This window comes from Dromiciops gliroides, chromosome 6 (assembly GCF_019393635.1).
Source record: "Dromiciops gliroides isolate mDroGli1 chromosome 6, mDroGli1.pri, whole genome shotgun sequence".
In the NCBI taxonomy this organism is placed as follows: domain Eukaryota; kingdom Metazoa; phylum Chordata; class Mammalia; order Microbiotheria; family Microbiotheriidae; genus Dromiciops; species Dromiciops gliroides.
In genome coordinates, this window is record NC_057866.1 from 12,296,625 (window position 1) to 12,321,298 (window position 24,674).

Here is a 24,674-nt window from a genome sequence, read left to right on the forward strand (position 1 = left end):
CCGCCCGCCCCCTAGCACGCACCTCTACGTCATCGCGCCATCCGCCGCATTGGCTTCCGGTAAACATTTATTTACATACGGCCCCGCCCCGCCCCTCCGGCTCTAGAAAGGGAGGAGCCGTTCAGGAGGTTCCGCCCCAACTTCCCCCACCCCCTCAGCTTACACGTGTGGAAATAGAAGCCAGGCCCATCTCCAGTTAGTGGCTCATCCGAGGTTTCCCCTGCCCAGAGCCTCGGATGGCGAGACATGTCCAGGGCAGGAGGCTGAAGGGTCCTTCGATGGATGCCTAGAGCCGGCGGGGTGGGGGGGGCGTTTGGCCCGGCCTCTATTACACACTCGGGTCTAGGCGGTGGGTGGGCGGGGCCCGGATCCGGGGGCTCGATCCACCCCGCCTCAAAGGGGGAGGTACAAAGAGTCCAAGAGGGGCCTGAAGGGGCGAGGCCTCTGGGGCAGGCGCCCGCTCGTCTACTCGCTCTCCCCGCCCCCTCACAGCAGGAGGTAGAGCAAGTATAGTAGAATGGGCGAGAAGCCTGCGCCGGTGGGCGGAGCCTCAGTGCCATTTCCCCGCCCCTCGAGGCCGAGCGAGTCCCGGAGTCGACGAGGGGGCGGCTCCAGGGCGGAGCCTGGGGCGGGGGCTCGTCCGTCCCCCCCTCCTTGCCCCGCCCCTTCGCAGTTCCTGAGTCGACGAGGGCCCGCCCCTCACAGAGGGAGGTAGAGCGAGTAGTCCGACAGGAGCCAGCGGCGCGCCGGCCGCGCCGTGCGGCCGATCATGGGCAGCTTCTGGGCGTAGCGGGAGGCCGGGCTGGGGCCCTGCGGCGGCGGGAAGGCCGTCTGGAAGAGGCGCCGCGGCACCGGCGGCCCGCCTGCCGCCCCGGCGATGATGAAGCGGAAGTGCGGGGCGCCCCGGGGCGCGAAGCGGCTCTTCTGGAAGACGTCACGGGCCCCCGCGCACAGGCCCTGCTGCCGGGGCGCCCCCCGGGGCCGGTGCACGCGGGGCAGGGGCCGGCTCTCGGCCGCGGCGGGGGGCGGGGCCGGGGCGTTGGCCGGGCCGCCCGGGGCCGCCCCGCGTGGGCTCTCCTCGTCCCGGGGGCTGACCGTGGCGCTGGCCGTCAGCTGGGGCATCTTGCGCACGGCGTCGGCCACGGCTGCCGGCTCCTTCTTGGCCCCGGGGGGCCGGGCGGCCGAGGGCGCGGGCTGCCCGGTGCCGAAGCGCGTGGCCAGGCTGTCCCGAAGAAGGCGTACAGCTCCCGATAGGTGTCCCCGAGGGGCACGGGAGGAGCCGGGCTTCCCAGCCCAGGGGTCCCCGGAGCCAGGGCACCCCCGGCCCGTAGCCCGGCTCCCCGGCGCCCCCGGGGGGCGACTCGTTTAGGAGGAGGCCAGTCCAGGGCAGGTCTTCGGGGCGCCGGCAGCTGCCGGACCCCGGCCCGGCTCAGCGGCCTGCGCCTTCATCTTGAGGAGCCGCTCCACGGCCACCTGCGGGGGCAGGGGGAGGCAGGGCGTGGGAGGGGGCCCACCGGAGGGGCCCACCCCCAGGTCTCCCCTCCTTGGGCTAAGCTCCCCTCCCCACAGCCCCCCAGCCCTGACCCAGTCACTCACAGGATGGCCCGTACACTTTGTGTCCATCTGCCTTCACTGAGCGTTGGACACGGAGTAATCGTCCAGCACAGCCTGCAGGTTGGCCCAGTAGGTGGAGAGGTGCGGGTACAGGACCCGCTCCACAGGCCTGCGGAGGGAGCCCCGGTCAGTCCTCAGCCCTGCAGCGCCCATCTTGGCCCCAGCCTCCACCGCCCGCACCCCGTGTAGGGGAGTTTACTGGGAGCCAGAAAGGGTCCCGGTGTCCTCCAACCTGCGGAGATCAAGTAAAAGACAAGAGGGGCTCTCTCCTTCCCAGGAGACAGCACCTCCCCAATCCCGGGGCGGACCCAGGGCCTGCCCGGCTGGGAGCTGGGGGGGCTGGGCTCAAGGGCCGATGGGCTCTGACCCTGACCTCACCTTCCAACCCAGGGCATGCAGCCCCACCACAGCCCCATAGTGGGAGCACAGAGGCCGCACGGGGTCCGCCAGCACTTTCTGCAGCCGACAGCAGGATCTGCTGTGGACAAGCCATTCACCAGGTCCCCATGGGTCCTATCGGAGACAGGATGGGAAGGGAAATTGTCATTAGCAGGAAGTATGGTGGGGAGGGCTCCCATTTCTCCAGCGCTGAACTGAGATGAGACCACCTGGCTAGGCCACAGGGCCCCCCATCCACGCTGCTCCAGGGCCCCTACCAAAAGATGTGGCTGAGCAGGAGGGCAGCACCATCACGCAGCGTCCAGTGGTCATTCAGGGGGTTGATGGAGGCAGCCAGTGGCTCCAGGACACAATAGAGGACGCTGCCCCAACCAGGGATCGGACGTAGGGCCCCAGACACAGGTGAGGGTTGCGGAGGAGGCCTGCGTGCCACCTGCAGCAGCCGGTGCAGCCTGTTCTAGGTCATGGCTCACTGACTTCACCTGGAAGGAGAGGAAGCAGAAAGCAGAAGAGGGTGACCACGGCTCTCTCCCCAGCTCATCAAGGGCTCTGGCACCCATTCTGCTTGGTGCTAGGCTCTCTGGGAAGATCCAAGGACTTGTCCATGAGGTGGTGTCACGGGATTACAAGGCCAGAGGGAAAAGAGACCTGGAAGCCCAAACTCCTCCCTTTCAGGACAAGGAAGCTGAGGCCCAAGGGAAGTGACTTGTTCAGGGGGACAGAAGGACCAAAAACAGTGTTGGGACTCAAGGCTCTGCCTCTTCCCTCTCCAATGAATTCTGCATCAGCACTGTCACACCCTACCTGGAGGTGATCTCAGGCAGCTATGAACCCTGTAAAGCCTGTCCCCCATCTGAGCTGCCCAGAGGTGACCCAGGGCCTTGGCCAGCAGGTCCAAGCAGACTGAAAAGGCTTCGAGGATGAGTTCGGCAACAGCTGGGCAGCCAACATTCAAAGAGCAGCCCAGCTGAGTCCAGAGATGGCCACAGAGTGAAGGTGGCAACACTTGAAAGCTGACCACCGAGTCATGGAGGAGGGGGGTGGTCTGCTTCAGGGCAAGGTCACCCCCACTGAAGAAGTCCTGTGATGGGCTCTGCCCCTGAGCTCACACTCTCCCCTCCCCAGCTCTCCCCCCTTCTCCCATCTTACCTTCGACAGGTCATATCCCTACTGCCCCACATACAGCTCATGGCCTCCTGAGCCCTCCCTCCGTCACTCACCCCACTGACGACATTACACGAAGTAGGGCAGTAGGGCTGCGATCTTGGAGTTTGTCTGCAGGTCCTGAAGTGCCACCTGCAAGAGCAGGACACGGCGAACGTATGAGCCCCACGGGGCCAAAGCCTCAAACTCCAATGGCAACATCAAAATGGAGGCCCCAGCCCCCGAAGGCCTGCAGAGTCCTGGGGCACCCATCACACCAGTAAGAAAGCCAAGGCCCAGAGGCCCCTGCCCGAGGCCTTCCGAGCCAGGACATCTAGTGCTGAGTTTGGATGCAGCCCCTGGCACGCCCATCGGGCCTTCCTCAGAACCCACCCCGGCCACTGACACAAGTTAAAGGAAACACCATCTGAGCCCTTTTCGGGGGGGGGGGGAGGAGTGAGGAGAATCCTGAGAACACCCCTCCAGTCTAAAGGGAACCCTCCTCCAGTCCTGGTCTGAGAGGCCTGCGGCACTCTGCTCCAGCGAAGGCCCCCACTGGAGGTGACCAGGAAAGCTACAACACTCAGCGGTTGGGTTACTGTGGGCAAGTCTCCACTTCCAGATCTGTTAAATGGGCCACAGAAATGGAAGAGAGGCACAGAAACAAGCTCGACAAAACTTGCCCCAGCACGCAGGCCATTACTCTGTTGTCTTGCCTCAGTTTCCCCACCTCCACGCCCTGGGACTCTTGGGGGTAAGACTAGGTCCTATACTGGCAGCTCCAGCCATGACCCAGGAAGCTGCAGGCCCTGGGAAGCAGGTGTGGGCAGCAGGTCACCAAGGGAAGGAAGCTGGGCATGCTGGCCGGCCTGGCCTGTGGACAGGCACTGAAGCCTCTCCTCCTCCTCCTCTGTTCTGGTGACAATGACCCTAAATTCATGCCCATGATCCCTAGGGCTACACAGAAAAAGGGCATCTTGGGAATTAAGAGAGTAGCCCAAATAAAGTGGCAGAGACCGGAGGAGGCTGAAGGCTTTGAATGGAAGGCTGCACAGTCTGGATCCCTCAAGGAGTGAAGCATTGATCTTGTTCCCATCCCAGAACGGGGGTTAGGGTGAAACCCTGGGGGAAGCCGCAAAATGTCCTGCAGGATGGAGGGAGGAACACGCCTATTGTCCAGCCGGGGCTTGTCAAGGCTTAGGAAAACAAACCTTGGGAAGCTTTATACAGGACCTGGGTAGCCCATGCGGGGCTCCTGGGTCAGGAGACAAGGAGTACCGAAAGGAAAACCTGGAGGAGTCTGGCAGCCCTGACCTTCATGAGCTGTGGGTCATCCCCTAGCACAGCCCGGGTCACTTGCTGGTAGTACTTGAGCAGGTCATCGGTGAGTGAGGAGACGGCACTGGGCACTGCAAGGAAATCGACAGGAACGGTAAGAATGATGAGCAAAGGCCATGAGAATTCCTTGGGTACACTCCATCATGCCCCCCAGTGTCCTTGGGAGGCTCTCCTGTGAACCACAGAAATTGGGGACAGACAAGGAGAGGGGGACCAGCTGCAAGAAGGGCCCAGGCACCGTAGGGGGCATTAAGGAAAGCCAAGGACAGTAAGGATGTGTTTGCTTTAAGAGAAGATCCCATAGGAACAGACTCTAGGATACATGAGGCATTACATGTAACATCGTGGCACCAAGGCTGTGAGCCCTTCCCCGACTTCCACTGGGGTGCATGCGTGTGCGTGCGTGCGTGCGTGTGTGTGTGGCGCTCTCTCCTTTCTTCCTTAACCTCACTAACAACCAGACACCTATTCCTCCTGGCTGTCTCCCACCTCCCCCCAGCAAAATTACGCCCGTGTAAGTTGGTCAGGTGAAAAGCAAGTCACATTGTTGGCCATGTGAAAATCTGGCTCCCGGTGTCCCTCGGGCATGTCATCCCCTGCCAAGCAAGAGGATGCAGGCTCTGTCATCAGCCCACTCCCATTCTTGGGGCAAAGGAAGTGGGAATGTTTAAAGTTCTATCAGGAGAAGGAAGAGAAATCTCAGAGAAGGGTTAGGCTGAGCACAGAGCTGCTCCTCTGCCAAGGAGATGGCCCCTTTGCCTGAGAATGCAAATGAATGAGAGCAAAAATGGCTCCATGCAGCCGAAGCCACAACGTAAGGTATGGATGAGGGGGAAGGGGGAGCACCTGGATCCCTGCACAAATTCATGTCATCTGGCCCAGACGAACCTATTTCCGGGGTGCCTGAACAACTGAGTGGACCCTAAAAGGGAAGTGGAGATACCTGCGAGCCAGCGAAGCCTCATCAGGCACAGCGTCTACTAAAGCACCTCATTCTGCGTTTGGCCAAGGCCACTGAACTGGCAGGTGAGGTCATCGAGAGGCTGGCAAGGCATTAGCCTATGTGCTCCTGGAGGGCAGGGACTGTTTTTGCCTGCCATTGTATGCCCAGCACTTAGAGCGTAGCACACAGTAGGTGCTTAATGAATGTTTACTAACCAGAAGTCGGAGAGTTGGGGGCTGGATGATTACTGCATGAACTAGAAGAGTCAGGAAGGGCTCCATGCCAAAACAGCAGGGGGTCTAGAGTGGACGGCTGCAGGGATCTGTGTCCAGCCTTATGCTCCCTGACACTGTTCTCTTGCCTCAGATAACAGGTATAGATGGCGTGCTCAGCCAGCTTGCGGATGACACCCGGTGAATACCACGGGTCTGAAGGAGATGAGCTTCACATGAGATTCCTGCAGTAGGGCCTCCACTAATGGCCAGTGCAGAGATTGGGGGGGTGGGGGTAGGGGTGGGGCCAGACAGCTGTCATCCTTGAGAGGGCCTGGGGGGGGCCTCGAATGAGAGGGATCTGGGACCACAGTCCCCCAGATTTGCTCGCCAGACAACAGCTGGGTGCCCGGGGGTCAAGCCCAGGAAGGGCATTGGGACGACCAGAGAGACGCCATCAAGTATTTGAACGGCTTACCCTGCTTGGGCTCAGAAGCAGAACCAAGAAGGGTAGAAACACAGACCAGACACAGGAAACACATGCTGCAAAAGAGCCATGCAGAATGGAAGGGGGTGCCGCCCCGGAACAACAGCAAGCAAGCCTGGGCAGGATCGGGCTCATCAGGACACACGGCTCCACTGCTTCGCCCCCAGGTGATTTCATCCTGCCCAGCCCTTCTATCTGGGGGTGGATAGAGTTTCTTACAATTCTCAAAAAGAACAAAAAGTATTCTTGTCGCTTACCTGATCCTTGAGGCTCCACATTTCCTTTGCCATCCAGATAGGAAACATGAACTAGGGAAAGATCAAAGAAGGCCGGTCACCCCGTGAGCTCTGCTCACTACCTCCCCCCAAATGGGCTCCTGACCCACCTTTCCTGGATAGAGGAACCCCAGCCCTCCTCCCGTCCCCCTGCTCTGGGCAGCCCTGGGGGCTCCCACCTCTCACAGCTGTCTCAGGGCACCCCTTGGGGATGTTGGTGGCCAACGCCAGCTCCACAAGGTTCACCTCTCGGTCCTCAGGGAAGTAGAGATCGCCTTCCCTGGCCGGGCGCAGGGGCAGGGCCTCCTGGGAACCATAGCCACACACGGCCTAGGAGGGGGAGGGCAAGGTTAGACACTCTGCACACCTTCAAGGTGCTTCAGGGAGTGAGCAGAACGGTTCCTGAACAGAGGGAGCAGGGGCAAGAAGAGCCAGGGATGCCAGAGTCCTTGGGAAGCACCGACTTTGGGGCTCCGGGGCAGCCTTTGGGCTCTCGGACGGAGTGTCAGGGGCGTCTGGGGATGGCAGACAGGGCTGCACCCCGCTCTTGGACACACCATCCTACTTCTTCAGCCGATTCCTTTCTCATTCACTTCTCACTTGTCCCTCTGTCCAAAGCTTCTCTATTACATTAGGTCTTTATTGAGCATCTACTGACTACAAAGCTAACCGTGTGCCCCCCCCCAGGAGGGCCTCCCTCCCCAATTTCCACCTCCCTTCAAGGCCCAGCTGAAGTCCTGGCTTTTCCATGAAGTTTTCCACGACCAGGCCATGACTGCGAGTCCATAATGATAAAAGTAAATAATAATTCCTGTTTCTATGTCACATTAAGGTTCCATACAACTCTATGAGAGGTTGTCAGCAAGGTTCATTCTTAAGCCCCTCTGACAGATGCAGGATCAAAAGCCTAGGGAGGGTAAATACCGCTGCCCCCAGGTGGGTCTCCTTTGCCCAGAGAAGCCGAGGCCCCATCTCGGCCTCACCTCCACATTGCTCCACCGCAGGGCACGGTTGAAATCTTCCACCGTCAGCTTCCGACGTTTGGTGTGCTTCATGAACTGGGAGCTGTTCTGAGGTTGGTCAGAAGAAAGGCAGCGTCAACAAAGGGATGCCTCGAAGGGAAATGGCAGCCAAAGGGCCCTCCCTCCCATCCCCTGCTGGGACGGTACCTGGGTGGCCTCCCTGAGCCGGTAGCAGACGTCCTCTGCCAGAAGCGCCGCCACCTCATCGCTCAGCTCCAGCCCAGCACTCTCCGCCATGAGCCGGACTGACTCCCGGGGGATCTCCACAAAGCGCCGCTCCTCTCGCTCTGACATGGCCCTGGGATGCTGGAGCAGCAGGAGAGAGGGTCAAACCAGCCAGTCCTCTGGACGACTCCTCTGCCTCCAGTCTGGAATGACAGAACATTAGGGCTGGGAGGGACTCTAGAACAGGAGTACAGCCCATGGGCCTGCTCAAGAACACTGAATGGGGCATCTCAGAGCTGGGAGGGTCTTGGCAGATCACCCAACCCCCTTATTTAAGAGGTGAGGAAAATTACAAAGGTCACACAGGAAGTTAAGAGTAGAATCAGACTTAGAAGCTGAGTTTAATGGCTCATTCAGGGCCATTTTCTCTGCCGGAATGTGAATAACTATCATTTATATAGCACCCCACAGCAATCCTATGATGAGATGGGAGAACAAACATTTATTAAGTGTCTGTTATGTGTTAGGTTTCACTACCATTGGCTAAGAGCCTACCATGTGCTAAGTGGATCCTCACAGCAATCCTTAGAGGTAGATGCTATTATTATTATCTCCACTTGACAGTTCAAAAAACTGAGGCACACGGTGACATGCCTAGGGTCACAAAAATAGCAAACAGCTGAGTCTGGACTTGAACTCAGGTCTTCCTGACTCCAAGAACAGTAAGTAAGCCCTCCAGCCATCCACACATTCCTCTTCATATGAGATTAAACCATGTGTACTACAGTGAAAAGAGCCCTGGATCTGGGGACACCAGGCCTAGGTGCAAATCATCACTCATGAAACTCTGGGCAGAAACTTCCTTTTACTGGGTCCCAATTTCATCACCCATAAAATTAGGGAGTTTGCAAAGATGTGAGGCCCAGAAGCACAGCCAGGTGGCCCAGTGGATAGAGTGCCAGGCCCAGAACTCAGGAAGACCTGAGTTCAAGTCCAGCCTCTGCCACATAATAGCTGGGTGACCCTGGGCAAGTCACTTCACCCTGTTTGCCTCAGTTTCCTCATCTGTCAAACGCGCTGGAGAAGGAAATGGCAAACCCCTCCAGTGTCTCTGCCAAGAAAGTCCCAGATGGGGTCACTATAGAGTTGAAAACAACTGAAACAACTTAACAGAACAGAGGTTGTTTTTAAGTAGTAGACTTCTGTAATGCCTTGCTCAGTTATCCTGATTTTTTCCACCTTTTCTTTTTGGTCTTTAAAAATACTACCTTTAGGGGCAGCTAGGTGGTGCAGTGGATAGAGCACCAGCCCTGGATTCAGGAGGACCTGAGTTCAAATTTGGCCTCAGACAATTAACACTTACTAGCTGTGTGACCCTGGGCAAGTCACTTAACTCCAATTGCCTCACCAAAAAAAAAAATACTACCTTTTAGGCACAGTGGATAGAGCACTGACCCTGGATTCAGGAGGACCTGAGTTCAAATCCAGCCTCAGACACTTAACACTGAGTCTGGGCAAGTCACTTAACCCCAATTGCCTCACACACACACAAAATAATAATACTACTACCTTTTATACGGGATAACTCAGGGAGGGGAGGGGGAAAGATACTGGGTGATATGGTGACATAAAAAAGGACATCAAGAAAAAAAATAAGTAAAATTAAATTAAACAAGGGAGTCAGTCTCACTTCTGAGCCCTTCCCAACCCTAAATCCTGTGCACAGTTGTGTGTGCTTCTTTGCCCTTTCCCCGTTTCCAATAACATTCTCTGTCACTTCAAGGCCAACTGACCCAAGCCTCCAACAAGACCATTGGAGACTGAAGGCAGGCTCTTCCTGTTCAGCCTTTCTGTCAAGGGGGAGCCAGAGAGGAAGGAGGAAGATAAGTTGCCCCATGCCCACCACTGCTGGGCCTCGCTTCTCATCTTTCCCCTGCCAGGGTATAAACATGTCTGGGCTCATCAACACCTCAATCCAAGAGCCACTGATTATGTGTTTCCAAGGCACAGGCTGTGGGGGCCCCAATGAGGACATAGACAACCCCCAAATCCTCATGCCTTCGCAAGGCTCCTATGCCACTGGGCCTACTGACTGGAAGCACTGACTTCCCCTGGATCCCCACTGCTGAGGCAGTTGCTGTCCCATGTCCACACCAGTGGTCTCCTCCCCAGATCAGGCCCAGGGGGGCTGTGACACTCAGCTCTGCTCCCACCCTAGGATCATGTTTCTCTCCCAAAGTCCCCTTTCCTGTCCCTGGAGAGGACAGTGCCCTCTTCCCAGCCCCTCAGGCTCACAACCCAGGGTCATCCCAGACCCCCCTTGCTCACCCTGCCATGGCCAATATGGTGCCAAGGCTTGTGGCCTGTGGATGTCACCTTGGCAGCATCTCTCAAACGTGCCCTCTTCTCTCCCTGGAGCCCCCACCCTGGTGCAGACCCTTGTCCCCTCCTGCTGGGAGGGTCCGCCTGCCTCCAGCCTCTTCCCACTCCAGCCCATCTTCCATTCAGCCACCAAAGGGATTTCCCTAACGCCCGGGTCTGACCATGTCACCCCCTCCTCAGTAAACTCCAATAACTCCCTACCATCTCCAAGATCGAGGCTCTCTCTCATGTGCTGACTACTGACCTTTCTAGTTCAGTTGTTTTTTCATTTGTCTGACCTCCGTGACCCCAGTTGGGATTTTCTTGGCAGAGACCCTGGAGTGCTTGGCCATTTCCTTCTCCAGTTCATTTGACAGATGAGGAAACTGAGGCAAACAGGGTGAAGTGACATGCCCAGGGTCACACAGCTATTATGTGGTAGAAGCTGGACTTGAACTTGGGCCTTCCTGCTCCGCCCTACCCACTGTGCCACTTAGCTGACCACTGACCTTCCCTGGGCTTTCCTTGAACTTGAGGGCAGGGCCCCTGTCTCTTGCCTCTTTCTACATCAGCAGTGCTTGGCACAGTGCCCAGCACGCAGGAGACTGACTGCCCCAGGGAACCAGGGAAAATGGCTTAATTTCTCACAGGCTCCCAATGAGGCGCAGACTGCACTGGTGGAGGGTCTGCTTTTAGGCATTCGTGGAAAATCTTCTCAGGAAAAGACACAGGGACAACTCTTCCTGGACAAGCTGTCCCCAGTGACCCCCCCCACCAAGGCTCCTGGCCAGCTCCCCCAGGGCTGATGACCCACGTAGGGATCAGGGGAGGCTGGAAGGATTCTGACCCCCAGGATGAAGTGGCCAAGGAGGTCCCTTGGATGACCATAGAGAATGCCCCCTCAGCCTCCTGGTAGGGCCACCCAACTGCCCAGGCCCACTCAAGGCCATGTTCATTGTTGGGGGGAGGGGGGCCGCCTAGGAACAATTAACTAAACAATGTATGGATGATGTTCCTCCATGGCTTTTGGCACCCAAGCCAATGGGTAGCCCATGATCTTTTCCATCTGGTTTCTCCTGGTCCCTATGGGGTTCTGAGCCAAGGCTGGGAACCCCCTTCCACCACCCTTGTCCCCCTCCCATCCTCTAGCACCTCACTTCTTCTTTTTTTTTGCAGGCAATGGGGGTTAAGTGACTTGCCCAGGGTCACACAGCTAGCAAGTGTCAAGGTGTCTGAGGCCGGATTGACCTCAGGTACTCTGAATCAGGGCCAGTGCTTTAACCACTTCGCCATCTAGCTGCCCCCAGCACCTTACTTCTATCAGCTTGGGGTCCACTGGACACCCAGATCATTCTGAGAAGGCTTCCGGCTAGCTGTGTCTGGGGCACTGGAGAAGAAGGTCTTGATTCGAATCTATCAGTTTATTCCCAGAGGTGGGACCCCAGGTGGCAGCTCCTTGGAGCCTCGCTCCAACGATCCCATTTCACAAGCGAGGGAAACTGGAGGCAGGCACGTTTGAAGTGACCTGTCAGGGTCACCCAGCTGTCCGGGGTCTGAGGCTTGATTAGAACTCAGCTCTTCCCGACTCCTGACCCGGCGCTCTGTGGCCTGTGGCACCCCCTGGGGTCCCTTCCATGGGCCAGTCCCTAACTGCCCGGGCCTCAGTTTCCCCGACTGTAAAAGAAGAGGCGTGGACATGATGATGACCTCTGAGATCCCGCCCGACTCTAAAGCTGAGCCTATGAACGGCGTCGGCGCCCGAACCGTAACCTCTGACCCCAGGGTTAGGGGGCGGGGACAGGCGAGGTCAGGACTCCCACGGCCTGTGGTCCCCCGGCGGCCGGTGAGAGGGGGGAGGTGAGACCCCGGCCCGACCAAATTCGGAAGCTCCGCGGTGAGCACGGCGTGGCCTGCGGCGGGACTCACCCGAGGGCGGCGGCGGCAGCCGCGACTCCAGCTCCGGCTCCGGCTCCAACTCCCTTGCCCAGTCTCAATTCCCTCGCACTGAGGCCAGCCCCGCCCTCCGTCGCCTCCGACCAATCAGCGGTGAGGGTTTCGAGGCCCCGCCCAGGCCTGCGTCACGTGGGGAGGGCCTCTTCGGGAAGAGCCATGTTACCGGGAGGTGTCACGTGACTCCAGCCCCTTAAAGAGCCCGCGGAGGTTTTCCTCCTGACCTGAGGAGTTTCTTACTGGGCTCCCCAGAGAGGCTAGCGACTCCGTTTGCCTCGCTGTGGCGATGCAGACCTACCCGTCCATCCACCCCCAGCCTCAATTCAGCCCGCATTTATGGACACTTTAGGATGCTGCTTTTATCATTGCTCTTTGTGCCCCTTTCCCCTCTCTAGGAGCTGGCCTCTCCAATTGGCTAAACACCCATGAATCGCCTACTACTGCCGGGCACAGTGCGAAGCGATGGGGACTCACGCCCTCCCGGAGCTCACAGTCCATGCAAATATGACAACATGCCAACAGATATAGAGAGATCAAGCTGTAGGCTCGATAATGTTGTTTGTCCTCCGGGACCATGACAGATGTCATGACTGGCACTGAATTGGGTTTAAGGGAAGGGGAGCTGTGTAGGGTCACCAGCCCCAATCTCCTCCGGAGCCATCTGGGGCCAGTGGCGAGATATAGATCAGGACGACTGGAGATGGTCCTGGATGTTTGAGGCAATTGGGTTAAGTGACTTGCCAAGGGTCACACAGCTAGTAAGTATCTGAGGTGAGATTTGAACTCAGGTCCTCCTGACTCCAGGGTGCTTTATCCACTACCCTACCCAGCTGCCCCATGTAGAGAGTGAGAGAAGGAGAGGAAGGACAGAAGAAAGGAAGAAGGAGGAATGGAGCTTTGTTCAACTGCAGCTGGCTAGTTGGGTCCCCAGTAGGACTGATGTTGCAGAACGTTGGTTGTTGCTTGTCCTTCATTCTCAAAGAGGACCATGACATGGAGAAGTGATGTCATGACTTGCAGTAACTTGGAATTAAGTGAGGGAGGGCTGTGGAAAGTCACCAACCTCATTCTATCCTCCAGAGCCATCTGGGTCCAGTGGCAAGATAAGGATTAAGAAGGATTGGAGAAGGCTTCCTGTAGGAAGTGGGATTTTTAAAAATAGTATTTTTTCCAATTACATGTATATTTTTCAACATTCTTTTTTGTAAGATTTTGACCTCCAGAATTTTCTCTCTCCCTCTCCTCCCTTTTCCCCCCTCCCTAAGACAGCAAGCAATCTGATATAGGTTATACATCACAATCATATTAAACATATTTCCACATTAGTCATGTTGTAAGAGAAGAATCAGAACAAAAGGGGGAAAACACAAGAAAGAAGAAACAACAAAAACCAACAAAACAGTATGCTTCAATCTGCATTCAGACTCCATGGTTCTTTGACTGGATGTGGAGAGCATTTTCCATCATTAGTCTTTGGGAATTAATTGTCTTGGATCACTGTATTGCTGACAAGAACTAAATCCATCACAATTCATTATCCACACAATGTTGTTGTTACTGTGTACAATGTTCTGGTTCTGCTCACTTCACTTAGCATCAGTTCATGTTAGTCTTTCCAGATTTTTCTGAAATCACCCTGCTCATCATTTCTTATAGCACAATAGTATTCCATTACATTCATATGCCACAACTTATTCAGCCATTCCCCGAATTGATGGGCATCCCCTCCATTTCCAATTCTTAGCCACTCCAAAAAGAGCTGCTATAAATATTTGTGTACATGTGGGTCCTTTTCCCTTTTTTATGATCTCGTTGAGATACAGACCTAGTAGTGGTATTGATGGTCAAAGAGTATGCACTGTTTTATGCCTTTTGGGCATAGTTCCAATTGTTCTACAGAATGGTTGGATCAGTTCACAACTCCACTAGTAGTGCATTAGTGTCCCAATTTTCCCACACCTCCAACATTTATCATTTTCCTTTTCTGTCCCATTAGCCAATCTGATAGGTGTAAGGTGGCACTTCAGAGTGGTTGTAATTTGCATTTCTCTAATCAATAGTGATTGAAAACCTTTTTTTCATATGGCTATAGATAGGTTTAATTTCTTCATCTGAAAACTGCCTGTTCATATTCTTTGACCATTTCTCAATTGGGGAATGACTTGTATTAATTCATTTCTGTATATATTTGAGAAATGAGGCTTTTATCAGAAATGCTGACTGTAAACATTGTTTCCTAGCTTTCTGCTTTCCTTCTAATCTTGGTAGCACTGGTTTTGTTTGTGCAAAAACTTCTTAATTTAATTCAATTTAAGTGATACATTTTGCATGCATCTACCTCTTGTTTGGTCATAAATTCTTCCCCTCTCCATAGCTCTGACAGGTAAATTATTCCTTCCTTTTCTAATTTGCCTATGACATCACCCTTTATGTCTAAATCATGTACCCATTTTGACTTGACTTTGGTATCTGGTGTGAGATGTTGATCTGTGCCTAAAGAGGCCAGAGCAAGGAGAGTGTTCTAGGTCTGGGGGACAGCCACTGGGAATACCTGGAGGCTAGAGATGCAGGGTCTTGTTAGTGGTACAGCCAGGAAGCTGGCATCAGAAGATTGAAGAGAAGATGGGAGGAATCAGGTGTAAGAAGGTAAGGTAAGGGGCAGGTTATGAAAGGCTTTGAAGACCAAACAAAGCCTTTTGTATCTGATCCTGAAGTGGATAGGGAGCCACTAGATTTTATTGAGTAGGGGAGTGATAAGGTCAGATTTGGGCTTTAGGGAAATCCCTTTGGTAGCTGAATGGATTAGCTGGAGTGAAGAGCAACTTAAGACAAGCAGTATCCCACCCCCCACCCTCAGCACATATTGCAATAGTCTAGGGGTGAGGGGACCAGGGTCTGCACCAGGGTGGGGACTGTCCAAGGAAAGGAGGGAGTCTGTTCCAAATATTCTTCAGAGGTGAAATCTACAAGAGATGCTGCAAAGGTGAAATGACAGGCCTTGGCTACAGCTTGGATATGGGGGTGGCAGGTGGGGAAGAGAGGGAGGAGTCCAGGATGACTCCTAACTTGTGAGCCCAAGGGACTGGGAGGGGGGTGTTGCTCTCAAGAGTAATAGCAGGGGCAGCTAGGTGGTGCAATGGATAGAGCACCTGCCCTGGATTCAGGAGGACCTGAGTTCAAATCCTGGTCCCAGACATTGACACTTACTAGCTGTGTGACCCTGGGCAAGTCACTTAACCCCAATTGTCTCACCACAAAAACAAACAAACAAAAACAAAGAGTAATAGAGAAGGTCAGAGGGGAGGAGAGTTTAGGGAGAAAGATGATGAGTTTGGTTTTGGACATGTTGAGTTTAAGGTGTCTATTGGACATCCTGATTGAACTAGAATCCAATCTCAATCCTACCCTTAACATTCATTTAAAATTTTGCATCAGTCTTCATTAAATGAACTTGAACTCTACATCAGGAGGGCAGGGAGGACTGGCCAGTGAGGACATCTAGCCCCTATCCCACCCCCATCACTGCCACCCAACACTCACTACTTACAGTTCTCCTCTGCCCATGTCTCTAGCTAGAATGGGTGTTAAGATCATGGTGCCTCAGAAAAAGACTTAGAAAAGGACTTTTGGTCTCCACTTTTTAGAATAACATCTGAAGCATAGGTATGAGATACTTGTAAAGTCATCCGACCTAATAGTTTTTTCCTTCGGCAGCTTATTTATGACTTGTTCAGTTTTTCTCTGAGATTGTATCGTTTCACAGCTTTGTTTCTCTTGCTGTTGTTGGGTCTGGCATTTATATTTTTGTAGAGACACTTTGATCTCCCTAGAAGTATCTATTTTGCTGATCTAAACTTATATGTAGTAGCTTTGGAAAATTCTCTTTGAACATTGTGTGATGATCAGCTGTAATAGACTTAACTCTTCTCAGCAATACAATGATCCAAGCCAATTCCAAAGGGCTCATAATGGGAAATGTTCTCCACACCCAGAAAAAAAGAACTGTGGATTCTAAATACAGATTGAACCATACTGTTTCTACTTTTGTTTTGGGGTTGTTTTTTTGAGGTTTTTTTGATTTGTTCTTTTGTTCTTTTTCTTTTTTTCCCCTTTTGTTCTGATTCTTCTTTCACAACATGACTGATGAAGAAATATGTTTAATGTGATTGTACATATATAACCTATATCAGATTGCTTTCTGTCTTGGGGAGGGGGGAGGGAAGGGAGTGAGGCAGAAAAATTTGGAACTAAAAATCTTATGAAAACAAATGTTGAAAACTATCTTTACATGTAACTGGAAAATAATAAAACACTTTTATGATTAAAAAGGAAAATTCTCGTTGGTGGCCTTTGAAAGAGCATTTTCAGTGGAGTGGTGGGGTACGTATCCAGATTGCAAGAGGTTGAGGACTTTTTCTAGAAGTTTAGCCCCGAATGGAAGAGACACTGGGACAATACCTTGAGGGAGTGGCTCTGATGAGTGAAAACATTTTAAGGGTGTAGGGGTGCCTGTGGCCAGCAGGGAAGGAGCCAATACATAGAAATTGAATATGAGGAAGGAAGGGGCAGCTAGGTGGCACAGTAGATAGAACACCGGCCCTGGAGTCAGGAGTGCCTGAGTTCAAATCTGGCCTCAGACACTTAACACTTACTAGCTGTGTGACCCTGGGCAAGTCACTTAACCCCAATTGCCTCACTTAAAAAAAAGAAAAGAAAAGAAAAAGAATATGAGGAAGGAAGGAATGATTGGAGAGACCAAAGCCTGGAGATGATGGGAAGGGATGGCATGGAGGAAAAATGTAGAGGGCATTTCAGGTGTGGCATAAGGAAAAAGTTCTTAGCACTTGGTTTCTAGTTTCTCAATCAAACTGGAGGCTTGTTGAGAGGGCGGGGACACACAGCCTTATTATTGTTGATTTGAGAAGAGAACGTTTGGACCAGTTATATAGAGGGTGTGATAAGAGTCCATCGGAAAAGAATTAAACATGAATCCAGGTGAGAGTCTGGTTGCCCGAGTCCCTCAGCTGCATTCACTAGCTTCCAAGTGAGAAAAGGCAGCTGGAGGAGAGATGGGTAAGCCAGGGATTAAGTTTAGGAAGGAATGAGTATCACCAGGATCATGGGGAAAGGGATTCATGGGTAGAAGAAAGTCTTGTGCAAAAGACTTACTAGTCTCAGATTTATAAATTAAAATGGAGTAATGCTCACGGCTTGGCCAGAAGTTTATTATGCTTTTAACTCTACAAGGTGGGTCATCAAAATAGCCAATGCGCAAAATAGACTCTGGCTGCCACTGTAGGAAATCAGAACATCAACATCTTATATACATGATTTAGGTTAGAATTGGTCACCCATTCCAATCATTGTGATCAGAAATATTTCATCCTGTGAGTCCTTGAAGCTCTATGATGGCAGAGCAGGCACTGCAGAGGGTACCACCGCAGGCCTGGCTGGAGTTGTCACATCCAATATCACTGAATAGAATTGACTTTTCTCTTTCCACTTGATAAACACCCTGTTCTTAAGTCGGAACTTTGATGTAAAACCCTACAGGCCAAAGGCATTTTTAGAACTTTTCATAAGGATTTTGAAAGATAGAAGACCCAGATTCCTAGTGTCAGACTGGGGCACCTGGTGGATAGAGAAGGATCTATGTTGAGTGAGACTTCTCCAGTCAGCTAATAAGCTGCCTACTGTGTGCCCAGGCACTGTTGTAAGCCCCGGAGATAGAAAGGCAGACAGTCCCTGTTTGCAAGGAGCTCAAACTCTAATTGGGGGTGGGGGAGTTGAGGGGAAAGGGGACAAGATGCAAACAAATGTGTACAAACAGTAGACGGGATAAATAGGAAATACCCAACAAAGGAAAGACACTATTGAGAGGGAATGGAAATGGAGTGTCTCAATGAACAATAAGGAGGTCACTCAATCAAAGAACACTGTAAGATATAAGGAGGCTGGAAAGGTTTGGGGGCAGAGAACCCAAAGGTCTGTTTGAATATTTGTGTCTAAATGTGTTTGTATGTGTGTGTGTATGAGCTATATAGAATATAGTAAATATTATATAATTATATATTATAATTATATAGAATATAGTAGAGAATATGAATTATATAGTATATGTATATATATGATTAATACCTTTTTTTACATCATCTAAATTTCCCACTCTATTCCTCTCCTCACCTCACCCACAGCCATCCCTCAGCAAATGTCCTTTTAACAATTTTGACTCTGAATCTGAACACCAGTAAAGTACATTTTCATACATAACAAAAAGTGGCTTCTCTGAAACCCCATCTCTCTCTTCCATGAGGATAGCTGTGGGAAAAGCACACCCTAAGTTTTACACATTCATTTCAAAGCTGACCTGAGCTCCCTTCTGGATATCCTTCAGTTTTCTTTTGTGAATTTTAAGAAATGTTACAGTGGCCCTCTCCCTTTAGTGTCACCATAGCTAAGTCTCCTTTCTCCTCCTCCTGTTCCCCCTAGTTAAGGACCAAGAGAAAAAGAAAAACAAACCCCTCTTTAACAAAAAAGCAGTCAAGTAAAACGTCCACTGAGGCCACATCCCTCAACGTAAGTCTCATCCTGCCCCTTGTGTCCATGCCCTCAGTGTCAGGAGATAGTAACCTGGCTCATTCCGGGATCCTCTGAGACACAGGGGGCATTGCGCTGAGCAGTCTTCAAGGTTCAGCTGCTTTTCTTGGGCGTTAGTTCAGTTCCAACATCCTAGATTTTCTGTCATTTCTTACATTGCTGTGATGTTGCATTCCATTCACATGCCTCTGTTGGTGCGGTCACTCCCCCCACCCCCACCTTTGTCTAAGAGACAAGCTAAGGCACCTGCAGGCGTCCGGTTCCTTTTTCAGTCCCATCATCAGGATCAGGACATATTTTTTTTTTTTACTTGTGACTATTTTCTTCTCAGTATCATCCCTTTCCCCTTGTCTTGCTTGTCTCTTAGCTGAGTTTGGTGTCTATACCACTACTCACAGCAGTGTGAGGTTCATGCCGCCTGTTTTGTCTTCTTCTCACCCCCCTCAGTTATAGCCAGTCTTCTTTTTTTTATCCCCGGAGTGAATCCCTCCTTTTACCCTCCCTTCTCTTTCCCCTCTTCAGACCCTTAGAACAAAGCCATCACAGTCCCAGGATTTGTTTTTCTTACTGAACTCCCCTAAGGTCCTTGAAAGACATTAAGGTTCTACTACAGGGCCAAGAGCCCCAAGAGATCCAAGAGGAAAAGGAACTGCATATACAAACGTGTTTACAGGAGCCCCTTTTTTTCAGCGGTAAAGAATTGGAAGCTGGGGCGTGGCTGAACACAGGATGGCATACAGATGAGATGGCTGTGCTGTGACAAGTGAAGAGGACAGTGTAAGGGGAACTTGGGAAGACTTGTATGATGCAGTGAACAGACCCAGGAGAATAACTGACAAAATAGCCACACTGTAAAAACCATTTTGGAGAACTTAAGCAGGGCAGCTAGGTGGCGCAGTAAATAGAGCACCAGCCCTGGAGTCAGGAGGACCTGAGTTCAAATCTGACCTCAGACACTTGACACTAGCTGTGTGACCCTGGGCAAGTCACTTAACCCCAACTGCCTCACCCAAAAAGAAAACCTTAAGGAATGTCTTGACCAGTGAGCCCGTCTGCAGTGCACTGGCGAAGGCCTATGGCCTCCTTGGCATGTGAATTCTATGCAGAACCTGATCACTTGGGCTCACAGGCCCAGAGAAAATATCCTGTGTGACGGATCAGGGGACTATGAAACAACCACCATGGAAAGAGTCAATAAAATGGGACAATGTTTATTAAGTTAATGCCTGTTACCATCCAGGGTGAGGCACGGGGCTGCCCCAAGAATCTGAGTTAGAAGAAGCTAATAGACATCTGAGATGGATCAGCAAAGGCCAGAGGTCTCCCAGACACAAAGAACCTCCTTCCCTCCAGCTTCCAAAGAGCAGCAGGGCCCAGTCTGGGGGACACAGAGCCGGCCTATCCCACCTCACTGAAGACCAAAATGAAACAAGGAGAGGACTCTCCATTCAGCTTACAAGACCTGTGACAACACAGAGAAGTAGAAAATGACAAACCCTCCCTGAACAGCAGTGGTGCACCAGCCTGGCGTCAGCTGCCAGGCTGAGCTCTGCTGTGCCCCATCCAAGCAGGTGGCGCCACCACCCTATGGGGCAGCCTCATGCCCATCCACAACCCAACAGCACAAGAAGAAAGGACTCAGACAGGGCCTTACCCAGGTAGTCATCCATCAGGGAGCCAATAGCAAACTACAGGAGAAAAGAGAAGGAACAAGATCAGCATGCGCAGACATGCACATCCCTACCCCTGGGACTCCAGGAACCTCAGGTTAACAAGGAGGGCCCTTAATAGCCCAACCTGCCCACCCTCCAACAGAGTTAGGCCGAGCTAGGTCACTGAGGATGACCAGAAGCACCCTGCTGCACACACTGAGACTGGGCCCAGCCAGGAAACAACTCACAATATCGTTCTTATCCACCCGGGTTCCCACAATCTTTAGGCGGATTTCGTCATCCTGCTGAATCACAATGTCCTGGGGAGGGATGGGGAGACACACGTCTGAATCAGTCAGGTTGGGAGGCGGGGTGTGCATTTTAGCTCAGAGCCCCTGAAAATCAAGCCCCCTCCCATTGGTGATCCCAGCAGCCCTGGGTGGGCTTCATTTCCTCCTCCCTCTCTTCCCACCTTCTCACCTCATCCACTGTTTTATAACATGGAGGGTTAGAGTTGGGATCAAATTCCATCTCAGAGGGGATGGACTGAAAAGGAAACAAGAACAAGAAGATGTTGGTCAAACAGGTGAACAGAGGCCTCCCCTTTACCCCACCCAAAGCTCCCCCACTCACATGGCGAGAGATGAAGCAAGACATGGGCCCAATCTCTGTGAAGAGTCCCACCTGCAGCAAGGAATGGCAATAAATGAGGGGCCCTGTCCCCCACCCTCCTGCCCATCCCTGCCTGGCTCTTCTGGAGGCTCACCTTGTTGACCTGGGTGACAACAGCATCCACGACCTCCCCCTTGAAGGGACGGAAGACAATAGCTTTGTACTTGACAGGGTACAACACAAATCCCCGGCCAGGCTGGATGACCCCAGCCCCAATGTTGTCAATGGTTGTGACAGCAATCACAAAACCATACCTGGGGGGAAGGGAGGAAGGACAAGGTGTGTTGGGGCGAGATGAAGGGATGGATCCTCATTGTACAGATGAGGGAACAACCCCCACCCCAGCTGCTGAGCTGGGGATCAAACCCAGGTCCCCAGACTCTGCCCATGACTCTCCTAGAAGCCTAAAAGACATGGGAATTCAGACTAATGCAGAGGCCAGTCTGGGCTGGAAAGTGATGCTGAAGCCTTTTTTTCAGATCCTCAGTGACCCTATAAAGTAGTAACCATTGAACTACTGGTGCTGATTCAAACCTGGAGAAGGGGATGAGTGGAACGGCCTAGATGATAAAGAAGCAGAAAAAAACAGACTCAATAACCCCATGAGACAAACTCGAAGGGCATGAAAGACAGGGAAAGAGATGTGACAGACACCCCGTCTTACCCACGTGCCTCAGAGTGGATGCAGGACCTGGACCTAACAGGTGACCCCAGGCTTCAGCCATGGGTGGGGGGGTGGGGAGGGGAGATGGGAAAGGGGCCAGGCTACCAGGCTTGGAGAGTCCTTCCGTTCCAAGGATTAGCATCTTCTTGCTAAATGAAGGTAACGGTAGATAACAAGGCCCCTCTTGAAGTTCTCTGTTACCAGCCAAAAATCTGGGGCCCTCTGAATGCTGAAACTCATGGTTTCTGGTCTCAAGGAACTCCCAATCAATTTGGGGAGAAAGGTAACAAATTCTCCTATTTTACTTATACTGCTCTAATTTGTCCTAGAAGCAGGAGAAACCCGAGTTTAAATCCCACCTTTAATTACTTATTGTTATATCTGATATTGATATCTGAGGCAGTAGATAGAGAGTTGTGCCTGGAGTCAGGAAGACCTGAGTTCAAATCTGCCCTCAGACACCTACTAGCTGTGTTACCCCAGCAAGTGTCAACCCCTATTTGCCTTAATCCACTGGAGAAGGAAGCAGCAACCACTTCAGTGTCCTTGCTAAGAAAACCCATGGAGAGTGCTGGGGTGCACGTATTCACCTGGGCACCTAGCCAAGTCCCACCATCTCTTTTCATCCATGAAACAGGGATAACCCTATTGCTGGGACTTACCCAGTGTTTGTCTTTTTTTTTTTTTTTTTAGTGAGGCATTTGGGGTTAAGTGACTTGCCCAGGGTCACACAGCTAGTAAGTGTTAAGTGTCTGAGGCCAGATTTGAACTCAGGTCCTGTGCTCTATCCACTGCACCACCTAGCTGCCCCACCCAGTGTTTGTCTTAAGGCTCAAATGAAGGGGAACTTTAAGGAATTGCAGAAAACTCAGCTGTCAGTCTATGTATCTGCGAATGACAAATATGGCCTATCTCCCCCCAAAACTCCCTGAGGGCAGGGTCTTCCTACCCTTTGCCTCAGTATCCCCTGATGCCTAATTTTTATACAAAGTCCTCTTCCAATCCCTCCTTCTAGCCTAGACATGACCTCAGTTTCTGAAAGGCCCTGAGAGAGGAACCACACTGGTTCAGGACCCTCCAGAAAAGGGGGAGGAGGAGGTAAGGTGATCCTAACAATGACATTAGCATTCACAGGGTGATTTAAGGTTTGTAAAGTGTTTGAGTCATCTCATCCAATGTGCATGACATCCCAAGAGGTAGGTGCTATCATGATCCTCATTTGACAGATGAGGAGACTGAGGCAAACAGGGTATAGTGACTTGCCAGGGTCACACAGCTGGTAAGTATCTGAGGTCACATTTGAACTCGGGTCTTCCTGATTCTTACAGTACTTGGCTGTAAGATGAGTCAAGACCCTGGAAAATCTGTTGGTCCCTAGTCACTGCCCTCCGGTTCACATAAATGCTCTTAGAAGAGAGCTCGACTTGGAATCCTGCATCTTTGGGCTCCGTGGTCTCTGAGATCCTTCTCTTTCTTGTTCCGGATGCTGTCAGCTTCGCCAGGGACCAAACCCCAACACCTCCCAGCTGCACGACCCGGGCCTCAGTTTCCCTGTCTGCGCAATGGGCCAACGGCATTGATCAATAGCACTTGCACCAAGTCTGGCACCGAACAGGCATTCGGTAAGTGCCCGTGGCCTTGGTGCACACAGCAGGCGCTCGTAAGGTGCCGGTGCCTGGGTGCACACAGCAGGCGCTCGGTAAGTGCCCGTGCCTTGGTGCACACAGCAGGCGCTCGGGTAAGGTGCCCGTGGCCTTGGTGCACTCAGCAGGCCTCGGTAAGTGCCCGTGGCCTTGGTGCACACAGCAGGCGCTCGGTAAGTGCTTGTGTCCCTGGTTCACACTTTCATCCTCGGGCAGGGAAGGGGCAGCAATGTCCCGTAACCCGATCACCGAGGGGCGGGTGGCGAGGGTAGAGGGCAGTCACAGGGCGAGAAGCTGACCGGAAGCTCGGACGCGGATCTCTCCCTGCGGCCTTCAAGGCTCCCGGGAGGCGGGGCGCGGCCGTCACTTACTTGCCCGTGCACGTGCCCTCCACCTCGGTGAACAGCTTCTGCTTGACCGTGTTGAGCAGGTTGGGTCCGAAGTAGCGCGGGTGCAGCAGGATCTCGTGCTCCAGGGAGATCTGCGGGGACCATATGGCGGGACCGGCGTCAGCGCCCCAGCCTGCGTCCCCCTCCCCACAACCTCTCCGTCCTCTCCCCCCACCCCCGCGGCGCTCACGTGGTAAAACATCGTCTCCGGACCCGGGGAGTCGGGTGGGAGCCAGCTACACCGCTAGGAATCCGCGGGACCCGACCGGAAGCCACGAGCTTCCGGGGCAACAAGACCCGCCCTCCCCCAGACGACGTTGTCCGCCCTCCTGGCTCCGTCCGCGGCCGCCTAGCTCCTTTTCCTTAACCTCGGGTCACCTGATTGGCTAGTGCGCGGCTCTGTCCCGCCCCTCTCCCGTGTGTCGCGCGCTCCTCCTCCCTCCCTTCCCGCCTCCTCAGGATTGCTCCGCCCCTTCAGGGCTTTTCCCTGGGCCCCGCCTCCCGCTCACTATGCAGAAGCCGATTGGCTACTGGGAATATCGGGCCCACTCCGGGCCCCCCGTTAGGGCGGAGCTGTTGTCGAGGAGATCGGACGGCCCACGATCTCGACCCGTTCGTCTCCTCTTCGCGGCTGCTGATTGGCTCGTTCTTGGCCCAGCCGCGCCACGTGCGGGAGGAATGCATGTTGGGGGCGATTTGTGGCTGCCTTATGTGCTGTGAGGGAACCTGGCCGATGGCGGGGGCGGTGTGATCTCAGCCTACGAGTGACTACTTCCCAAAGCCGAGGCCTCAGCCGTCAAGGCCTATGCGGCCTCCGCTGCTCTACAAGCTGCCATAGCTTCCCTGTTACCCTATAAAACAGAAAACTTCTCGTTTAACACCCTCGGCCAGTCCAAGGCTTCCCGGCGGTTTGTTTTCTTTCCCATAGCCCCCAACCACAGAAAAAGAAAAAACAAAACCTTTGTGACAAACACGCTCAGTCAAGCAACCCAACATCCTTGTATTGGCCATATCTGTTTCTATCTCGGTCCCGTCTTTCCAGACTTCGTGGCTCCGGCGGGGCTACCCCGGGGAGAGGTGTACCCCGAAGGCTCACCCCTGGAAACTTTTCTTTTTTTTAGTGAGGCAATTGGGGTTAAGTGACTTGC

At 53.0% G+C, this 24,674-nt stretch overlaps 2 protein-coding genes and 1 long non-coding RNA gene across 3 annotated transcripts; 1 reads left to right on the forward strand and 2 right to left on the reverse strand.

Moving 5' to 3' along the window:
* Nucleotides 1-696: 696 nt before the first annotated feature.
* TAF6L (TATA-box binding protein associated factor 6 like) lies at nucleotides 697-12,645 on the reverse strand. The gene is given in 20 exon segments (XM_043972925.1): nucleotides 697-1,229; nucleotides 1,232-1,312; nucleotides 1,315-1,425; nucleotides 1,428-1,473; nucleotides 1,568-1,632; nucleotides 1,635-1,723; nucleotides 1,988-2,097; nucleotides 2,100-2,127; nucleotides 2,271-2,380; nucleotides 2,383-2,436; nucleotides 2,438-2,464; nucleotides 2,466-2,495; nucleotides 3,234-3,248; nucleotides 3,250-3,309; nucleotides 4,471-4,565; nucleotides 6,394-6,444; nucleotides 6,591-6,741; nucleotides 7,395-7,481; nucleotides 7,581-7,801; nucleotides 11,886-12,645. Coding segments are annotated over 19 exon segments (1,887 nt in total). The 5' UTR covers nucleotides 7,728-7,801; nucleotides 11,886-12,645; the 3' UTR covers nucleotides 697-699.
* Nucleotides 4,241-5,935, forward strand: LOC122732645. The gene is made up of 3 exons (XR_006353636.1): nucleotides 4,241-4,588; nucleotides 5,377-5,520; nucleotides 5,804-5,935. It is a non-coding gene; the product is annotated as an uncharacterized LOC122732645 (long non-coding RNA).
* Nucleotides 12,646-19,691: 7,046 nt separating the features above from the next.
* On the reverse strand, nucleotides 19,692-23,844 carry POLR2G (RNA polymerase II subunit G). Its single transcript, XM_043969647.1, has 8 exons — nucleotides 23,717-23,844; nucleotides 23,509-23,618; nucleotides 20,925-21,084; nucleotides 20,792-20,842; nucleotides 20,639-20,704; nucleotides 20,407-20,478; nucleotides 20,161-20,194; nucleotides 19,692-19,968 (listed from the first exon to the last, which is right to left on the reverse strand). Exons 1-8 carry the CDS (start codon nucleotides 23,726-23,728, stop codon nucleotides 19,955-19,957), a joined length of 519 nt encoding a protein of 172 aa, XP_043825582.1. The 5' UTR covers nucleotides 23,729-23,844; the 3' UTR covers nucleotides 19,692-19,954.
* Between the last annotated feature and the right edge of the window lie 830 nt (nucleotides 23,845-24,674).

Bases quoted from the DNA above. Each gene is read 5' to 3' on its own strand.
- POLR2G (XM_043969647.1), bottom strand. The intron at 20,705-20,791 runs GTGAGTGGGGGA...TTTCCTTTTCAG, and splicing joins CTTGCTTCATCTCTCGCCAT to TCCATCCCCTCTGAGATGGA. The intron at 20,195-20,406 runs GTGAGTTGTTTC...TTTCTCCTGTAG, and splicing joins GGGTGGATAAGAACGATATT to TTTGCTATTGGCTCCCTGAT.